Source organism: Anguilla rostrata, chromosome 9 (assembly GCF_018555375.3).
Source record: "Anguilla rostrata isolate EN2019 chromosome 9, ASM1855537v3, whole genome shotgun sequence".
Lineage (NCBI taxonomy): Eukaryota > Metazoa > Chordata > Actinopteri > Anguilliformes > Anguillidae > Anguilla > Anguilla rostrata.
This window is the reverse complement of record NC_057941.1, coordinates 54379462-54399726: the sequence shown is the minus strand read 5'-3', so window position 1 is coordinate 54399726 and position 20265 is coordinate 54379462. Positions and strand designations below refer to the sequence as shown.

Here is a 20265-nt window from a genome sequence, read left to right as displayed (position 1 = left end):
TGGTACAGTTCTCATACAAACACCATGCAGTAGACCGGTACTCCTTTGAAAAACACTTGCCTGTCCTGAAGGGGGAGGCGGTAAAAAGCCGGTTTAACAGCCATGCGTCTGAAACCTTCACATCTCACTCAGAAACTATTCTGACAGCGTAAGAACGGTAGAGAGTTAGAGCATCTCTGCCAAGCCTTAGACCTGTACAGCCTTGATATCAGGATCAGAGGGGACTCTTTAGGAAGGTTCTGCTCAGCTGCACGGATTAGTGTTGTTGATTATGCTGTTGCTGACATGGACCCCTAGGCCATCAATGCATTCACTATGAGGCAACAAGCCCCCTTTCAGATCACAATCAAATCATGTTCCTGGAAAGATTTGGACAATCCAGAAACACATAGTCAGACTAAAAAAAGCAGAATAAACAAAACCAATCATTCAGATGGGGTGAAAAGGTGCAGGGGAATTTATAAAAATTCTAAATTTAATTGAATTAATTAACACTATTATCCCTTGGGTTCAGTTTGAGGCAAATTGACCCATTTTAAACTTTCAGTAAAGGAGAATTGCCACTTCTGAGAAATGCATTTCATAAACAGTGACTAAACCAGAGTAAATTCAGTTATTGTTTAGCGTTTCTATTTGCTGTTCATTTTCTGGATTTGATTCATGTGCTTTTCCTGTATGGTTTCTTCAAATATGGTAAGATAAAGTTGAAACCGTATTGAGAATGCCAGCTCTAAACAACAAATATAAAATCTACTGCATGAAAACCATGTTTCATTTTAATTCATCACAAATAAACAAGCCGTAAAATAACCAAAAGTGGAGACAAATCAGACCCAAATAATCACAGTGGCCATTTTGTGAGCAGTGATCTGGAGGAGTGCTCTGTAAAATCCTGAATTCAGGAACAGTAACTTTCCTTAAGGAGCACGACTTTGAGCGTTCGGAAAAGCACTACATAAATGCAATGATTCATTCATTCATTCATTCACGATGTCCTGAGTAAAACCCAAATGAGATTTATCCACAATAATCACACCCCAGATAACATTTAAACCCTCCTGACCCTTAGAAATAAACATATCCAGCAAACAAAAAAAATGTAAAAGCTTTTGTGTGCTTCAATTTCCAAAAAGCATTTGGCTCAAATTGACATGAACGGTTACACTACAAAATGCTTCAAAGCGGTGTAGGGGGTAAAGCTTGTGATATCTGGCTCACAATCCTTGGCAGTGTTTTCCAGCCCACTATGTTGCATGGAAGTGAGGTACAGGGTCCAATCAGCCAACAGAACTATACTACATGGGACAACCAATAGAGACCCTGCATGTTGAATTGTGTAGAATCATTCTACAAGTACATAGGAAAACACTTCATAACGCATGAAGGGTAGAATTAGGCCAGTATCTGATAATGATTCATATGCAAAAAAGGGCATTAAAATTCTGAATGCACTTCAAATAAAAGCCCAGAGACAAAGTGCAGTTTAAGGCAGTGAAAGCCCAATAGCTCGGTCCTGAAAGGAGTCCCCTCAGTCAGCTGGTAATGAAGCGGACAAACCCATTAACCCAACTAACACAAAACACAGACCAGCTCCATACTAGCACTGCTTACCAGTCAGTAGTCAGAGTAACACTGCTGTCAGGAATATTGGGATGATGCAAGAGAGCAACAGAGAGAAAGACAGACTGAGAGGGAGACAGAGAGAGAAAGAGTGTGTGCGTGTGTGTGCGTGCGTGCGTTTGTGTGAGTGTATGCGTGCGGTTGTGTGTTCAGCAGACACCAGCACAGAACAATAGCATGACACAAGGCAACACTGACATGTCTTGTTGAAGAAGATTAGATGCTGTCTAAATTCAGTTGTCATTTGAAAGGTTTCTAGTTTACACAGGAAAGTGAGCATATCCACACTGGCCTGTTCATGGAGATAATTCATCAATCCAATCTATACATCAACCCCATCTATTTCTCCTGCCTAATTCACCGCACAAGCAAAATCCACATTACATATGAAAAACACATCTGCAGTGAGAAATTTAGAGGGATTTATTACACGCTGAGGAACAAGTGAGAGGAAGCACCCCACACACACTGTTACACACACACACACACACTCATTCACACACACACATACACACACTGTTACACACACACACATACACACACTGTTACACACACACACACATCCGCACACACACACAGAAAGCCTCTTATTCCCACAGGGACTCTGGCCGCTGGATGAAGCACTCTTATGTTTCCATGGACCCTGTATGTGTATGAGTGATGTGAAGCACTGGAGGTCAGAGGTTAAAGGTCAGCACAGCCACAGAGCTGAGGGGGCGTATACTCAGTTTCACCTGGGTAGGATAGGGGTCGGACATTTTTTTTCAAATGTAGGAGAGAGTTCAGCTCCAATCAGGAGTAACCGTCCTGAACACTGAAATAAACACTATAAGTGAACAACAGAACAAAGCCATCACAGCCATATTCAGTCTGCGCCGTTACCAACGGCCACCGCCTCCTTGGAAACAGGTACATCTCCATGACAACGCAAAACCCCACCATCTCAGTGTTATTCTAGGAAGCAAAAAATACTCACACACCCAGATGTACCTCTCTCAATGGAGCTAATATACACACACACACACACACACATATCTTTCAATGGACCAAACATGAACACACACACAGACACACACATACCTCTCAATGAACCAAACATGAACATACACACAGACACACAGACACACACATACCTCTCAATGAACCAAACATGAACACACATACACACACCTCAATGGAGAGAACACACACACACACTAAAACCCTAACCATTTTGTAGATAAGAGTCACTCCAGAGAGAAAGTAAGAATGACAAATTACACAATCTGTCCTTTAAATTCACCCATTACACAATCTGCTCTCCCATATCCACAGATCTGTGAATAGCTGAATGAGTAAGACATGCTGATCTAGAACAGAAACAGCCTCTCTTAGACGAGCACATTACAGCACGGCAGGGTGTGTGTGTGTGTGTGTGTGTGTGTGTTCATGTTCGGTCCATTGAGAGATATGTGTGTGTATGTGTGTGTGTGTATGAACATTAAACAGCCTGTCTTAGACGGGCATGTTACAGCATGGCAGTGTGTGTCTGTGTGTGTGTGTGTGTGTGTGTGTTAAACAGCCTCTCTTAGACAGGCATGTTATAGTATGGTGTGTGCAGACAGAAATCAGCTGCAGTAGTGTACACCAGCAAATGACCACGATCACACCCAGTATTCGCACACGGGGGTGAAATTGCCTCAGCACGCAGCTCAGAGAGGCAGCAGCAGCATGGGGGGAGGCCTCACACACATGCATAATGCACACAGTGTGTCAGCGTGCGCCCCCTCCCCCTCCCCCGCTCTCCAGCTCTGTGTCACCGAGCCATGCCCAACCTCCGCGCAGCCTGTTCCCCCAGCACCATGCAGCTCTCCCACTAAGCACCGCCACAAACTCTCCTAACCCTCCCCAACACGGCACCGCTCACACTCACACTCACACACACTAACACACACGCTCACACACACCATCACACTCACACACACTCACACACGCTCACACACGCTCACACACACTCACACACACTCACACACGCTCACACACGCTCACACACACACACACACACTCACACACGCTCACACACACTCACACATGCTCACACACACCATCACACACACACACACACTCACACACGCTCACACACGCTCACACACGCTCACACACACCATCACACACCATCACACACACACACGCTCACACACGCTCACACACGCTCACACACACCATCACACACACCATCACACACACACTTTATGTTATTATGCTTAAGTAAAGTAAGATAAGCAGTGCATTCTGGATAATGCAGTTCATATTTACTGAACATTCCAAGTACTTTCACCGAAGCTTTGTGTTATCTGCAGTTCCATTTTCACACTGGAATATGTTTGTTGAGCGCTGCATCAAAGCTTGTTTTTAAACTTTGTTTGATGAGCTATAAGAAGGATGGATTATTGACTGAATGCCTCACTGAGTAGTTATTATATTCTTGTAATCTCTCCTGGTAATGATATTCTTACCTCTCCGGAAGTTCCCCTCCTGTGATCTGGCACCACTAGAGTGTTGGCATTACTGCCCGGAACGATAGCAGAACCGATACTCATTCTGGGCCCAACGAGCATGTAGCGTTTGTCTCCGGACCGGTACTGGATGCTGTGGCACAGTGTGCCGTTCCCGCTCGTGTCTGCGTAATTGGGGTCCCGGGAATATTTGGGGGAATAGTCAGGAGGTTTGGAACACTGCATCGCGATCAAACCAATAATACTGAGCAGAAAAAGTGCAGAAACGGAGCTCAGTGTGATGATCAGATAAAAAGTCACATTGTTCTCTTCCTCGGTTTGCACCGCGCTTTCAGTGTCAGAAGCTGCAAACGCCTCTTTGGGCTCCACGGCCTTAATGGTCACAGTCGCTGTAGCTGACAGTGAAACGTTCCCATTGTCTTTTACCACGATGACCAGTTTATGCTCCGCCTCGTCTGTTTCTGTGAATGAGCGAAGCGTCCTGATCTGCCCTGTATAGCGCTCCAAACCAAACAGCCTGGCGTCTGTAGCGTGCTGCAGTGAGAACGATAGCCAGGCGTTGTATCCTATATCAGCGTCGTAGGCCCGCACTTTAGCCACCGAGTGACCTGCGTTCACATTGCGAGGAATCTCCTCCACGCCTTCAGCCGAACCGTTAGCACTGACCGGAGACAAGATCACTGGAGCGTTGTCGTTCTGATCCAGAATGAAGACCTTCACTGTGACGTTGCTGCTTAGAGACGGTGTTCCGGAGTCTTTAGCGACCACGTTGAACTGAAACGTTTTCAGAGTCTCAAAATCAAAACTTTTTAGCGCGTAAATGATGCCATTTTCTGGATTAATATTTAGATAATTTGCCATATTGTTCTGCACACTACCATCTTTCCAGAGTTCATAGGAAACGACGGCGTTTTCACCTTGGTCCCGGTCGCAGGCGTTCACAGTGAACACGGAGGCGCCTGGGACGTTGTTCTCTGGCAGATAGAATGCGAAGGGACCTGTGGGAAACTCTGGGCTGTTGTCATTGACGTCAGACACCTCCACACTTACAGTTTTAACAGAGGACAAGGGCGGACGGCCCCCATCCCTGGCAGTTACTGTGACGTCATAACGAGCCAAACTCTCTCTGTCTAAATTTGACTTGGTCACCAAAGAGAACATGTTATCCTGCAAAGACGGGACCAGTTTGAAAGGCAGGCCTTCCGGCAGGGAGCAGGTCACCTGCCCGTTCTCTCCGGAGTCGGCATCAGTCACGCTAATGAGCGCGATCACGGTTCCTGGCCGCGAATTCTCAGGAAGGGAGCTGGAAAATGAGGTCACCTCGATGTCAGGAGCATTATCGTTCAAATCCACAATTCTGACAATGACGCTGCAGTCTACAGTCCAAGGAGTTGACCCCTTATCTGATGCCTGTATGTCAATTTCGTAGGTGTTCTTTTCTTCAAAATCTACCAAACCTTTTACAATCATCTCTCCAGTAATAATGTCCAATTCAAAAATGTCCCTGATTTTATTATTAATATTTCCACCAAATGAATAAACAACTTCTCCGTTTGAACCCTCGTCCATGTCAGTTGCGTTGACCCATATCACAGCAGTGCCCAATGGAGCATTTTCACGCAAGGTCACTGAGTAAACGTCTTTGCTGAAAACCGGCGTGTTGTCGTTTACGTCAAGTACATCCACCAGTATGCTAATTTCTCCAGAGAGTGGAGGCTTCCCGCCATCGCTGGCAGTGAGCACGAGGTTATGCCTCGCGTCAGTCTCTCTATCCAGGGCTTTCTGAACAATTAAAAACGGAACTTTACTGTCTTTGCCGCGGTCTTTCACTTCCAGACGGAAGTGATCATTTGAACTGAGTTTATACACTTGAACAGAATTAACGCCGACATCTGGGTCGTGCGCAGCTTGGAGCTGGAAGCGCGCTCCTGGCGGCGCAGACTCGACTATTTCCAAACGCCTCTCCTTCTCGGGGAAGTGCGGAGCGTGATCGTTCACATCTAACACTTCCACCGCGACATAATGCACCTCGAGCGGGCTTTCCAACACTGCTTTCACATTTACCACGCACGCGCTATTCCTCTCGCACATCGCTTCTCTGTCTATCACGCGGCTGACGTATAAGATACCGTCGTTCTGATTTACCTGGAATAGAGGCTCCTTCGACCCCGAGACGATACGGAATCCCCTCTCCTTTAATGTGCTCAGATCAATACCCAAATCTTTGGCGATGTTTCCCACCACTGCTCCCTCCTTTAGCTCCTCGGGGATAGAGTATCTGACCTGCGCAGCGGACCCCGGCCAAACGCACAATAACACCGCGATACGGACACAAAGCCACCGGTCCTGCCGTCTCCACCCGCATCCTCTTCGCTCCATCACAGAAAGCCCTTCCACGTTTCACAGAACCACAAGTACAGCGCGGATCATATCCAGGCACGAACTGGGGAATGGCACAAAAGGCACCACAAGAGAAACGATGAAATCCAAATTTTCAGATCACACAGGAAACAGCACCGACGTCTCGCTTCGGTAAACAGTAATGGGTTACGAAGGGGGCTGGGCTTCATGCGCAGTGAGATTTAAGAGGCGTTTTCATAGTTATGCAGCGACACCACGCGTTTCGAATCACATCGCATTATTGCAGACTATAGATCGCATTTTGTTTACTAATTGCATTTAATTTCGAAACGTATTTCATGCGGACCGATTCAATGTCCATCTGCCTGGCTCTTCACCAAATGCAACAAGAACACTGTTATTTCCATATTGACAGTAAAACGTCACAGTGTACTGCCTAGAGTGAGATAACAACAGTCAGCATGATGTTGTATGCTGTCACACAGAGGGGTCATATATGGAGCTGCTTCACTGAACTGAGAGGATTTGCTTTAAAACCCCATTATATCCATAACCACGTCTTAGGACGATGAGAAACAAAAAAGCAAAAATACAGCTTCCCAAGACATTGGGGCCTAAAACAGAAAATAAACCAGTAGTCGCTTTTCCACTGATCGTGTTGAGTGTGAGAGATTTAAGGCCGGGCTCCATGTTTATGTTAGGTATCAGCAGCGCGTGACCGAACAGCGCCAGTCTGGTGAAGCCGCCAGAGCTCCCGCGCAACCAGAACTGCTGCGACACTTTGAACAAACATTTCAGTCAAATGTGACGCTTGCGATTCATGCATATTAAATATTAGTGCTACATTTAACGTAGTGCAGTGAAGAAATCGCTACACTAAAGAGCTCAATTGCAAAATTGCAAAATACTGAAATCTATAGTCAGACGCTATGACGTTTTTTTCCTCTGCTTAGTTCCAAAATGTAGAAAACGGTTTACTTTAACATACTTCAATTATTCAATGTAAAGTAAAGAACATTAACCAGGCCATTAGAACCAAGTCATAAGAATGTCACAGCAACACCAAACTGTACATTTCCAACGACTGTCCAGATTCAGTACGAAATGCATTTGCACTGTCGCCGGACTGACGCGCAATGATCGTGACACAATACTGTAAAATTCATGTCAGGTCATAATAAGGTCATGCATTTACAATACCAGCTATCTGCTCACGCTGGATAAAATACTGATTGAAGATGCAGTGAAAAAGTGCTTCGTCGGATAAAGCGGAAATTCAAACTGATCCTAAAATCTTTAAATTGAGAAAACCTAAAAAATGTGTGACAACTTAAAGTTAAAAAAAAAAAAAGTAGGTTAATCCACTGAAACATTGTTCCAGTGTGATTTACTTTACAAGTTATGGTAAAAATACTCGTATTTGGGAAACGTAAGCAGGCGAAAAGCTCAAATTAAAGGCACTAACAGAACAACTGCAGACATCACGTTTCATTTTCTTACCTCTCCGGAAGTCCCCCTCCTGTGATCTGGCACCATTAGAGTGTTCGCATTACTGCCCGGAACGATAGCAGAACCGATACTCATTCTGGGCCCAACGAGCATGTAGCGTTTGTCTCCGGACCGGTACTGGATGCTGTGGCACAGTGTGCCGTTCCCGCTCGTGTCTGCGTAATTGGGGTCCCGGGAATATTTGGGAGAATAGGCAGGAGGTTTGGAGCACTGCATCACGATCAAACCGATAATACTGAGCAGTAAAAGCGCGGAAACGCAGCTCAGTGTGATGATCAGATAAAAAGTCACATTGTTCTCTTCCTCGGATTGCACCGCGCTTTCAGTGTCAGAAGCTGCAAACGCCTCTTTGGGCTCCACGGCCTTAATGATCACAGTCGCTGTAGCTGACAGTGAAACGTTCCCATTGTCTTTTACCACTATGACCAGTTTATGCTCCGCCTCGTCTGTTTCTGTGAATGAGCGAAGCGTCCTGATCTGCCCTGTATAGCGCTCCAAACCAAACAGACTGGCGTCTGTAGCGTGCTGCAGTGAGAACGATAGCCAGGCGTTGTATCCTATATCAGCGTCATAGGCCCGCACTTTAGCCACCGAGTGACCTGCGATCACATTGCGGGGAATCTCCTCCACACCTTCAGCCGAACCGTTAGCGCTGACCGGAGACAAGATCACTGGAGCGTTGTCGTTCTGATCCAGAATGAAGACCTTCACTGTGACGTTGCTGCTTAGCGACGGTGTTCCGGAGTCTTTAGCGACCACATGGAACTTAAAGCTTTTCAGAGTCTCGAAATCAAAACTTTTCAGTGCGTAAACGATGCCATTATCAGAGTTAATGTTCAAATAGGAAAGCACTGAGATGTCAGTACCTTCACCTTTATAAATGTGATAGGAAATTAGGGCGTTTTCGCTTTGGTCGTCATCAGATGCGCTTACAGAGAACACAGAAGCCCCCGGGGCATTATTTTCAGGTAAATAAAAAGTGTACGGGTTCTGCAAAAAAACTGGAGGGTTATCGTTAACATCGGAAACATCTACGGCGAGAGTTTTATAGGATGAAAGTGGGGGGTCTCCTTTGTCCGTAGCAGTTATAGTGATTTTGTAATTAGTGACCGTTTCCCTATCCAGTTGGTGTTTGGTAACCATAGAGTACATGTTTTTCTGGAATGACGGTTTTAATTCGAAAGGCAGGCCAGCAGGCAGGGTGCACGCGACCGCCCCGTTGTCACCTGTGTCTTTATCGGACACACTGATGAGAGCAACGGCAGCACCAGGACTCGCGCCCTCTGAGACATGGCTCGACAAAGACGTCACCTCTATCTCAGGTGCGTTATCGTTTACATCTTTAATGTTTATTATAACGCTACAGTCACCAGTCAGAGGTACTGGACCTTTATCGGTTGCCTGTACATCAATCTCATAAACAGCCTTTTCCTCAAAGTCTATTAAGCCTTTCACAGTGATTTCGCCAGTGTTGGCATCCAGTTCAAACAGGTCAAAGGCTTTGTTCCGCATGCTGTTGTCGAAAGCGTAAGCTATTTCTCTGTTCGCCCCCACGTCCAGATCTGTCGCGTGTACTCTGACTACAGAAGTACCGAAAGGGGCATTCTCCTCGAGCGCAACCGAGTACACTTGCCGGTCGAAGACTGGTGCATTGTCGTTGATGTCAATCACGTTAACGGTGATGTTAATAGAACCGGATCTCGCCGGCTTCCCGCCGTCATAAGCAGTTAGCATAAAACTAAGCACTGGATCCTTCTCTCTATCTAGCGGCTTTTTCAAAATCAAGAAAGGGATTTTGTCTTCGCCACGATTTTTCACCTCCAAATCAAAGTTGTCGTTCTGGCTAAGCCTGTATATTCGGAGAGTGTTGGCTCCCACGTCTGGGTCACGCGCAGACTCCAGAGCGAAGCGCGCTCCTTGCAGCGCAGACTCGGCTATATCTAAATGTTTCTCCTTTTCTGTGAAACCTGGGGAATGGTCATTTATGTCCACGATTTCTACATCCACGTAGTGAATTTCTAGCGGATCGTCCACCACCATTTTTAGATGAATCACACAGGCAGTGTTTCTGTCGCACAGTTCTTCTCTGTCGATACGTTTGTCCACAAACAACACGCCATTGTCTGTGTTTATCTGTAAAAGGTGCTCTTTAGAGCCGGACACAATGCGAAACCGTCGCTCGGTCAGTTTACTTACATCGAGACCCAAGTCCTTAGCAACGTTTCCCACAAAGGTGCCCTGTTTTGATTCCTCCGGAACTGAGTACCGTATCTGCGCAGAAGCGGGTTTACAGAAACACAATAAAAGAGTACAATGTAAAACCAACGCGCGGTATCCAAAACCTTTGCCTCTGTCTTCCATGGTGAAAGATCCTGTAACTCCTGTTCCAATCCAGAGTCGTATTTTTGGACAATCAGCGGTGTGAAAGTGGCAATCGTTCATAAGCCATTTTCTGCGATTACGCGAGTGCCGAGACCAGCAGCAGTGACGGCTCCCTCAATTTTCCAGCACGAGCTGCACTGTCTTGCCCGTCAGTGTGCGCGCATGAAAGGTGGGCGGGTTTCTGTGTCTGTAGACCATCACGCGCCCAACTCACTGTGGAGCAGCGACACCAGGCGACTCTTTCCTTACGGCCTCGATTCGCTTTATTAATCATTTCACAAACATAAATAGCGTATTTTTATCTAAGATAAAATATCATGAGCAATAAAACCTCTGCAAATGCAAGGTGTTGTCTCAAGATATGATCAGGTCTACGGACCGTTGGACGATGAGGTTAAATGCGTTTATTTCCATTGTTAAAGAAACAGCTACATGTCGATTATTTAATAAACGGCAGTGAATTATTAAAACAGCACTATGAGGTACAAAAAACACAGAGCAACAGGAACAACACCGTACAGCCAAACCGAATAAAATTATCAATATCACATAAAGGAAAACAACCCTGTACAATTTAATCAGGTTAATAAGAAACTCATCTATTCATGTGCAGTTTCAAAACCGAATTCAATCAACAGATCCGAAGTCTAATGACAAGGAACATATTGGAACTAAGAGTGTACATTTACCAAACTCAAACAGATAGCCAGTCATTTCCCTGGCTGGCGAGTTATTTGTGTATAATATCAGAACCTGGATGACCGCAAGAAAATAACAGCTTTCAAATTTTATTAAAATATACACGTGTGCCAAAAACATGTTTACATTCAGTGCAAGAAGGCTTACCATCATTCAAGCTAAATATTTACTTTCTGGTGGATGTCTACTGTACTACGTTGATGGTTACGTATAAAATAGTTATATATAATGAACGTGGTCATGCCACACAATAGGTCGTTCCTTCAGTAATTTCAGTAATGAAACTTTCACACTAAAAAGTGCATACTGAACATTTGAACAAGATTTTTGTGGAAAATAAAGGCATCCCTGAACGAAGAAAAAATAATGTACAATAATGTAATCGGCCATGGAAGATTGACTAATATTTTGTACAACTTACTGAAACGAGATTTAAACACAACACACTCACCTCTGAAGCTGACCTTCGGCTGTCTGCAAGGACCAAAGTGTTCGCATTACTGCCCGGAACGATAGCAGAACCGATACTCATTCTGGGCCCAACGAGCATGTAGCGTTTGTCTCCGGACCGGTACTGAATGCTGTGGCACAATGTTCCGTTCCCGCTCGTGTCTGCGTAATTGGGGTCCCGGGAATATTTGGGGGAATAGTCAGGAGGTTTGGAGCACTGCATCACGATCAAACCGATAATACTGAGCAGGAAAAGCGCGGAAACGGAGCTCAGTGTGATGATCAGATAAAAAGTCACATTGTTCTCTTCCTCGGTTTGCACCGCGCTTTTAGTGTCAGAAGCTGCAAACGCCTCTTTGGGCTCCACGGCCTTAATGATCACAGTCGCTGTAGCTGACAGTGAAACGTTCCCATTGTCTTTTACCACGATGACCAGTTTATGCTCCGCCTCGTCTGTTTCTGTGAATGAGCGAAGCGTCCTGATCTGCCCTGTATAGCGCTCCAAACCAAACAGACTGGCGTCTGTAGCGTGCTGCAGTGAGAACGATAGCCAGGCGTTGTATCCTATATCAGCGTCATAGGCCCGCACTTTAGCCACCGAGTGACCTGCGATCACATTGCGGGGAATCTCCTCCACACCTTCAGCCGAACCGTTAGCACTGACCGGGGACAAGATCACTGGAGCGTTGTCGTTCTGATCCAGAATGAAGACCTTCACTGTGACGTTGCTGCTTAGAGACGGTGTTCCGGAGTCTTTAGCGACCACTTGAAACTGAAAGGTTTTCAGAGTCTCAAAATCAAAACTTTTTAGCGCGTAAACGATGCCATTTTCTGGATTTATATTTAAAAAAGGATTTATACGATCATCCGGCAGGTTCTTCCACAGTGCATAAGACACAATTGCGTTTTCCTGTTCATCTGCATCAGTGGCGCTCACAGAGAATATAGAAGTTCCTGGAACATTGTTCTCGTGTAAATACAGCATGTAATTATTCTCAGAAAAGCGTGGGCTGTTATCATTTACATCGGATAACCGTACTGCAATTTCTGTAGTGGAGGACAGAGGGGGCGTGCCCAGGTCACGCGCAGTTATCGTCATAATGTACACAGGTGTGGTCTCTCTGTCCAGCGGCCCGGTGCTAATGACAGAGTAGAAGTTCTTCCTAAAAGAGGGTTTTAACTCAAAAGGCACCCCTTCGCTTAACTGACACACTATTTGGGCATTTTCACCAGCGTCTCCATCGCTGACGCTTATCAGAGCTACAGTGGTACCGGCGCGAGCGCCCTCCGATATCACGTCGGATAAAGACATCACTTCAATATCCGGTGTGTTGTCGTTGACATCCTCTATCTTCACTATGACGCTACAATGAACGGACATGGGGACTGGGCCTTTATCAGTGGCCTGGACATCAATCTTGTGCACCTTATTTTCCTCGTAATCTATCCTCCCCTTAACGCGTATCTCTCCAGTTCGGGCATCCAGGTCAAACAGTTCCAGTATTTTGCTGCGGAAAGTGTTACCGAATGAGTACTCAATTTCCCCGTTTGGCCCGGAATCCGGGTCAGTGGCATGAACTTTCACCACAAATATCCCTACCGGCACGTTCTCCAGCAGTGTGACCTTATAGGTTTGCTGGTCAAAGGCAGGTGCGTTATCATTAATGTCAAGCACTGAAACAGAAATGTTGAGCGTGCCAGTTCGAGCTGGATTGCCTCCGTCAAAAGCTGACAAGATTAAGATGTGCTCGGCATTTATTTCTCTGTCTAAGGTTCTCTGTAATATCAACACGGGGACTTTGCTGTCGTCGCTATCATCTTGTACTTCTAGGTCAAAATATTTGTTCTGACTCAAACGGTATGAACGTAATGAATTAGTACCTACGTCAGGATCGTGCGCGCTTTCCAAAGGAAATCGAGTTCCTGCCGTCGCTGACTCCGCTATTTCCAATCGCCTTTCTTTTGCTGAAAAACTGGGAGAATGGTCATTTATATCCGTTATATCCACCTCCACGTGCTGGACCTCCAAGGGATGGTCCAACACCGTTTTTATACTGACAAAACATTCCGAGCTTCGACCGCAAAGCGCTTCCCTGTCAACGTTTTCCTTCACCAGTAATTCGCCATTCCTTTCATTCACTGTAAATAGCTGTTGTTTGGATCCAGACACGATGCGTAAACCGCGCTCCGTCAGCTTCTCCACCTCATATCCCAAATCCTTAGCGATATTGCCTACAACAGCCCCGGGCTGTAATTCCTCGGGTATAGAGTATCTAATTTGCGCGGTCGCTCTGTTCCAAATGCAAAGCAACACGAAAAACAACAGAGCGTTCCGCCCGCTCTTTACATCGCTCAATTTCATTGTGAATGAACACACATAGATCCACAACACTGATTACGCAGGCTGGTAAATCCCGCGCGGTAAATTATATCCATTTAACAAGCACGTCGCATTTGTACATTCCGAGTTTGAGGAAGAGGACAAACCAGTCGCACAATAAATCACCGTGCGCGAGGCGTCTGCTTTAGCTCCCTGTTGATGCTGGACCTGCGCGAGTTTCTACACAATGGCGGATTCGAAAGGGGCGGAGACAGAAATATACTGTACAGTTTGAAAACAGTGACACCCTGCGCCTTCTTATCAGATTTAACTTTTGAAACAATTTTAAAAAGAAATTAGTTTAGGCCTCGTCGATTAAAACTGACAGACATAATATGAAGGCTTTTTTAAATAGTGCTAAACGTGCCACAACGGCAGAATTCGCTCAGTATTTTTTTAGTGATACAGCCGACTCAAAAACTACTTCATTAATTTAATAACATACAATTTGTCAAATATGCTCAAAAGAGAAAACAACTCCAAATGAATACATATATCTACACAGTAGAAATTGAAGAGGGACCCTGTAGAGCAAGTTATTTTAGTCGCTCCAGATAGGGGTATCGGCTAAAGCTGGGGTGGGCAGCTCCAGTCCTGGAGGGTGTGTGTGTGTGCAGGTATTTCTTTCCACCAATTACCCTGGCTAACTGAGCTAACTGGCTCTGTACACCAACACTTATTCTGTTGTAGATTCGGTCACAGTAAAACATTTCATATAGGACACAAGAACATTACTCAGCTTCCATTCATGCCCTTACGAGGAAAGGGGCAAAAATTTCAGGTGGCACAAATGTAATTGAGGCCAGAAATTGGCATGAAAATCTGAAAATGACACAGCCCAACTCTAATAGGTTAAATGTCTCCTGCAGCTTTTAATAAAGAAAACTATAAAAATCGAAGGAATGTGATGACAGCAGCAAACTACTAGAAGTGTCTAGCAAATAATCACCATTACACTACTTAAGAAACTGATCATGAAGGCAGAGGCTTCTTAAAATAAAGTGCACACTGATTCACCAGAAGATATCTGCTAATAATTTTACACTTTTCAATGATTCAGAAATTCAGTAATCTGACTAATAGCTGGATGATCATACCCTAGTTCAGGACCACGGACAGCAGCCAGATAGCTGGAATATATCTGTGCTGATGGTCATGAAGAAAATCGCTGTTGTAAAAATCATTCAGATAAAAATACAACAGAAAAACTCAGCTGAGATGGGAAAACACAGTTCCCAGCATGTACACACAACAGGAAGTTGAAAGATCAACATCTGCTTTCCAAAGTCAGAGATGTCATAACATTAAAATCCATGCAATGCTGAGGCCATTGAGATACCAAAAAGCAACAAACTCAAAACGTACCTCTCCGGAAGTTCTGCTCCTGTGATCTGGCACCATTAGGGTGTTCGCATTACTGCCCGGAACGATAGCAGAACCGATACTCATTCTGGGCCCAACGAGCATGTAGCGTTTGTCCCCGGACCGGTACTGGATGCTGTGGCACAGTGTTCCGTTCCCGCTCGTGTCTGCGTAATTGGGGTCCCGGGAATATTTGGGGGAATAGTCAGGAGGTTTGGAGCACTGCATCACGATCAAACCGATAATACTGAGCAGGAAAAGCGCGGAAACGGAGCTCAGTGTGATGATCAGATAAAAAGTCACATTGTTCTCTTCCTCGGTTTGCACCGCGCTTTCAGTGTCAGAAGCTGCAAACGCCTCTTTGGGCTCCACGGTCTGAATGATCACAGTCGCTGTAGCTGACAGTGAAACGTTCCCATTGTCTTTTACCACTATGACCAGTTTATGCTCCGCCTCGTCTGTTTCTGTGAATGAGCGAAGCGTCCTGATCTGCCCTGTATAGCGCTCCAAACCAAACAGACTGGCGTCTGTAGCGTGCTGCAGTGAGAACGATAGCCAGGCATTGTAGCCTATATCAGCGTCATAGGCCCGCACTTTAGCCACCGAGTGACCTGCGATCACATTGCGGGGAATCTCCTCCACACCTTCAGCCGAACCGTTAGCGCTGACCGGGGATAAGATCACTGGAGCGTTGTCGTTCTGATCCAGAATGAAGACCTTCACTGTGACGTTGCTGCTTAGCGACGGTGTTCCAGAGTCTTTAGCGACCACATGGAACTGAAACGTTTTCACTGTCTCAAAATCAAAACTTTTTAGTGCATAAACTACACCATTATCAGTGTTGACATTGAGAAAAGGAGACATGTCAGTTGGAGTCCCCTTGCCTCTGTGAATGTGGTAGGAGATCCGAGCATTGTCATCCAAGTCAATATCCGATGCACTCAAAGAGAGTATCGAGGCCCCAATAATGTTATTTTCCACGAGATATAACTCATATGGATTCTGTGAAAAAATTGGACTGTTGTCATTTACGTCAGATATCTCCACGCCAACCGTTTTAAACACGGACAGAGGAGGCTGACCACAGTCTGTGGCGGTAATTGTGATGTCATAATGAGACGTCTGTTCCCTGTCTATGTTGCCCTTGGTAACCAAGGAGTATAAGTTGTCCTGAAAAGATGGTTTCAAGTCGAAATGTAGGGTTTCAGACAGGCTACATATAACTTTACCATTAACACCAGAGTCTATATCTGTGACACTAATGAGGGCGATAACAGTTCCTGGATTTGAGTCTTCAGAAACCAGGTTAGAGAGTGAGGTCACCTCGATCTCAGGGCTATTATCGTTCACGTCTCTTATGTTTATAATAACACTGCAGTCCACAGTCATCGGTGGCTGGCCTTTATCAGATGCCTGGACGTCCAGCTGGTAAACCTCCGTGTCTTCAAAATCCACCGGGCCTTTAACTCGAATTTCACCAGTCACGTGATCCAAATGAAACGCGTCATACGCCTTAAGGTTCAAGTTGCTTCCAAAAGTATATTCAATATCTCCATTCGTACCCTCGTCCAGATCTGTCGCGTTTACTTGTATGACAACAGTACCGACGAGGACATTTTCTTGTAATGTAGTAGAATACACTTCTTGGCTAAAGACCGGTCGATTATCATTATTGTCCAAAACTGTGATAGTGACGTTTAAGATTCCAGATCTTGGCGGGTTTCCCCCATCTACAGCCGTCAGTACTAATCTGTGTTCACTTCTGTGCTCTCTGTCCAGAGATTTCTGTAATATTAAATATGGCATTTTCTTGTCTTGCCCCCTGTCTCTTATCTCGAGCTCAAAATGTTCATTCTGATTCAGTTTATAGAAGCGCACAGAATTATCTATATTATCTGGATCACGTGCCGCTTGCAGCTGGAAGCGCGCGCCCGGCAGGGTGGACTCGGCGATTTCCATACGTTTCTCTTTTGCTGAAAAACTGGGAGAGTGGTCATTTACGTCTAAGATTTCTACCGCAACGTAGTGAACCTCGAGTGGATTTTCAACAACGATTTTTAGATTAATCAAACAAGCAGCATTTTCGCCACAGATTTCTTCTCTATCTATTCTTTTACCAACAAACAAGATGCCATTGTTTGAATGTACCTGGAAAAGCGGCTCAGTTGCACCAGACACAATCCGAAATCGCCGCATTTCTAGTGTACTCACGTCAAGTCCCAAATCTTTCGCGATTGTTCCCACAACGGATCCCTCTTTCACCTCCTCTGGCACAGAATATTTCAGCTGCGCAGAGGCGCGCGCTCCGAAACACAAAACAAAACAGAAAAGCAGAATGATCTGCCAGAGATCCCGCTGATGTCTTTCACCACTGAGTTTCATTGCGAATTATATAAAACACACTGTCTCAAATTAAACCACGTATCGTTGCAATTCAGCATAACATGGCTTAAAGTATTGAAAATTTCCCGTTTTCCATTGGAAAGGTATTTTTGCAGACATTCTCGGGTGACATGTCTCGTTCACAGACCACAGCACGAGAATTTCTCCTTTCACGGGGATGGAAGCAGTCTCGCGAGGTGGGCAGGGTTTCCACCGTAAATCCATTTCCTTGTCCAACACTGACACCTTACGTTTAAAATCCAAGGTCCATCATTTTTTATATCTTTATTAACCACAAAACAACATTATTCAGTTAACGGGTGTAATTATGAATTTATGTAGGCGTTAAAATAGCAGAAATGTTAAAGTGACGGTAATGTTCAATAAGTCATTAAAGTTTACACCCAACCGCTGAAACCGGAAAGGGGAAAGAAACGAATGGAAGTAAAGGCTTAAATTGCGATGCAGCGATAGAAGGTGTTCGATTAAATTCACACATGCATCACTGAAACTGACCACAACTAGCAAACACGTGCTTAACAATATACAATATAACAATTTAACAGCACAAGCGATTGCAGAGGTATGTAGAGTGCGCAATCAATCCAATGTGTACTTTCACTAGACCAATCCCTTTTCTGAAGCTTTCCAAGCAAAACACGCAATCTATTGGGAAACAGAGACATTAAAATAAAACTAAAGTGAATGTTAATATGAAACTGTTATTTCTAGCCTCGGCCACTACCGCCATTCAAAGAGTCCATCTGAGAATAGACACGTCGTCCCATGGATGAGTAAGCGCTGAACAGAGTCGGAAAACAGGCACTGATTATCAAAACTAGAAATGAACGCTTACCTCTCCTGAAGTTCAATGATATCTGTGTTTTTAAAATCATTCTAATAAAACAACAAAAAAGAGAATACGCATGGAAACATAAGAGATTCTGTATGTGCACAAACGTCAGAAATGGGAAAGCAGGAGATGTCAGAAATTCATGTTGACATCAATAGGATATTAGAAAGCAATAAGCTCAAAACGTACCTCTCCGGAAGTTCCCCTCCTGTGATCTGGCACCACTAGAGTGTTCGCGTTACTGCCCGGAACGATAGCAGAACCGATACTCATTCTGGGCCCAACGAGCATGTAGCGTTTGTCTCCGGACCGGTACTGGATGCTGTGGCACAGTGTGCCGTTCCCGCTCGTGTCTGCGTAGTTGGGGTCCCGGGAATATTTGGGGGAATAGTCAGGAGGTTTAGAGCACTGCATCACGATCAAACCGATAATACTGAGCAGGAAAAGCGCGGAAACGGAGCTCAGTGTGATGATCAGATAAAAAGTCACATTGTTCTCTTCCTCGGTTTGCACCGCGCTTTCAGTGTCAGAAGCTGCAAACGCCTCTTTGGGCTCCACGGCCTTAATGATCACAGTCGCTGTAGCTGACAGTGAAACGTTCCCATTGTCTTTTACCACTATGACCAGTTTATGCTCCGCCTCGTCTGTTTCTGTGAATGAGCGAAGCGTCCTGATCTGCCCTGTATAGCGCTCCAAACCAAACAGACTGGCGTCTGTAGCGTGCTGCAGTGAGAACGACAGCCAGGCGTTGTATCCTATATCAGCGTCATAGGCCCGCACTTTAGCCACCGAGTGACCTGCGATCACATTGCGGGGAATCTCCTCCACACCTTCAGCCGAACCGTTAGCGTTGACCGGAGACAAGATCACCGGAGCGTTATCATTCCGATCCAGAATGAAGACATTCACTGTGACGTTGCTGCTTAGCGACGGTGTTCCGGAGTCTGTAGCGGCCACATGGAACTGAAACGTTTTCAGAGTCTCAAAATCAAAACTTTTTAATGCGTAAATGATGCCATTTTCTGGATTAATATTTAAGAAAGGATTTATACGATCGTCCGCCTGGTTCTTGCTCAGTGCATAAGACACAATTGCGTTTTCCTGCTCATCTGCATCAGTGGCGCTCACAGAGAATATAGAAGCTCCTGGAACATTGTTCTCGTGAAAATACAGCATGTAATTATTCTCAGAAAAGCGTGGGCTATTATCATTTACATCGGATAAACGTACGGCTATTTCTGTAGTGGAGGACAGGGGGGGCGTGCCCAAGTCACGCGCGGTTATTGTCATGCTGTACACAGGTGTGGTCTCTCTGTCCAGCGGCCCGGTGCTAACGACTGAGTAGAAGTTCTTCCTAAAAGAGGGTTTTAACTCAAAAGGCACCCCTTCACTTAACTGACACACTATTTGGGCGTTTGAACCAGCGTCTCCATCACTGACGCTTATCAGAGCTACAGTGGTACCGGCGCGAGCGCCCTCCGATATCACGTCGGATAAAGACGTCACGTCAATATCCGGTGTGTTGTCGTTGACATCCTCTATTTTCACTATGACGCTACAATGAACAGACATGGGTACATGGCCTTTATCAGTGGCCTGGACATCAATCTCGTGCACCTTATTTTCCTCGTAATCTATCCTCCCCTTAACGCGTATCTCTCCAGTTCGGGCATCCAGGTCAAACAGTTCCAGTATTTTGCTGCGGAAAGTATTACCGAAAGAGTACTCAATTTCCCCGTTTGGCCCGGAATCCGGGTCAGTGGCATGCACTT

The 20265-nt window shown here is 45.4% G+C and overlaps 1 protein-coding gene across 15 annotated transcripts in view; it reads right to left on the bottom strand.

The window, feature by feature from the left end:
- Nucleotides 1–20265, bottom strand: part of LOC135264290 (protocadherin alpha-C2-like) — a 91751-nt gene that overhangs the window by 58584 nt on the left and 12902 nt on the right. For 3 of the 15 annotated variants that reach the window (XM_064353089.1, XM_064353103.1, XM_064353104.1), the window contains exon 1: nt 4116–7329. The exons of 3 other annotated variants lie outside the window; for them this stretch is intronic. In XM_064353089.1, the coding sequence (XP_064209159.1) occupies nt 4116–6494 (2379 nt within the window). In that variant the 5' untranslated portion in view covers nt 6495–7329. 9 more of the 15 variants (XM_064353086.1, XM_064353085.1, XM_064353096.1 and 6 more) reach the window with 7 other exon arrangements.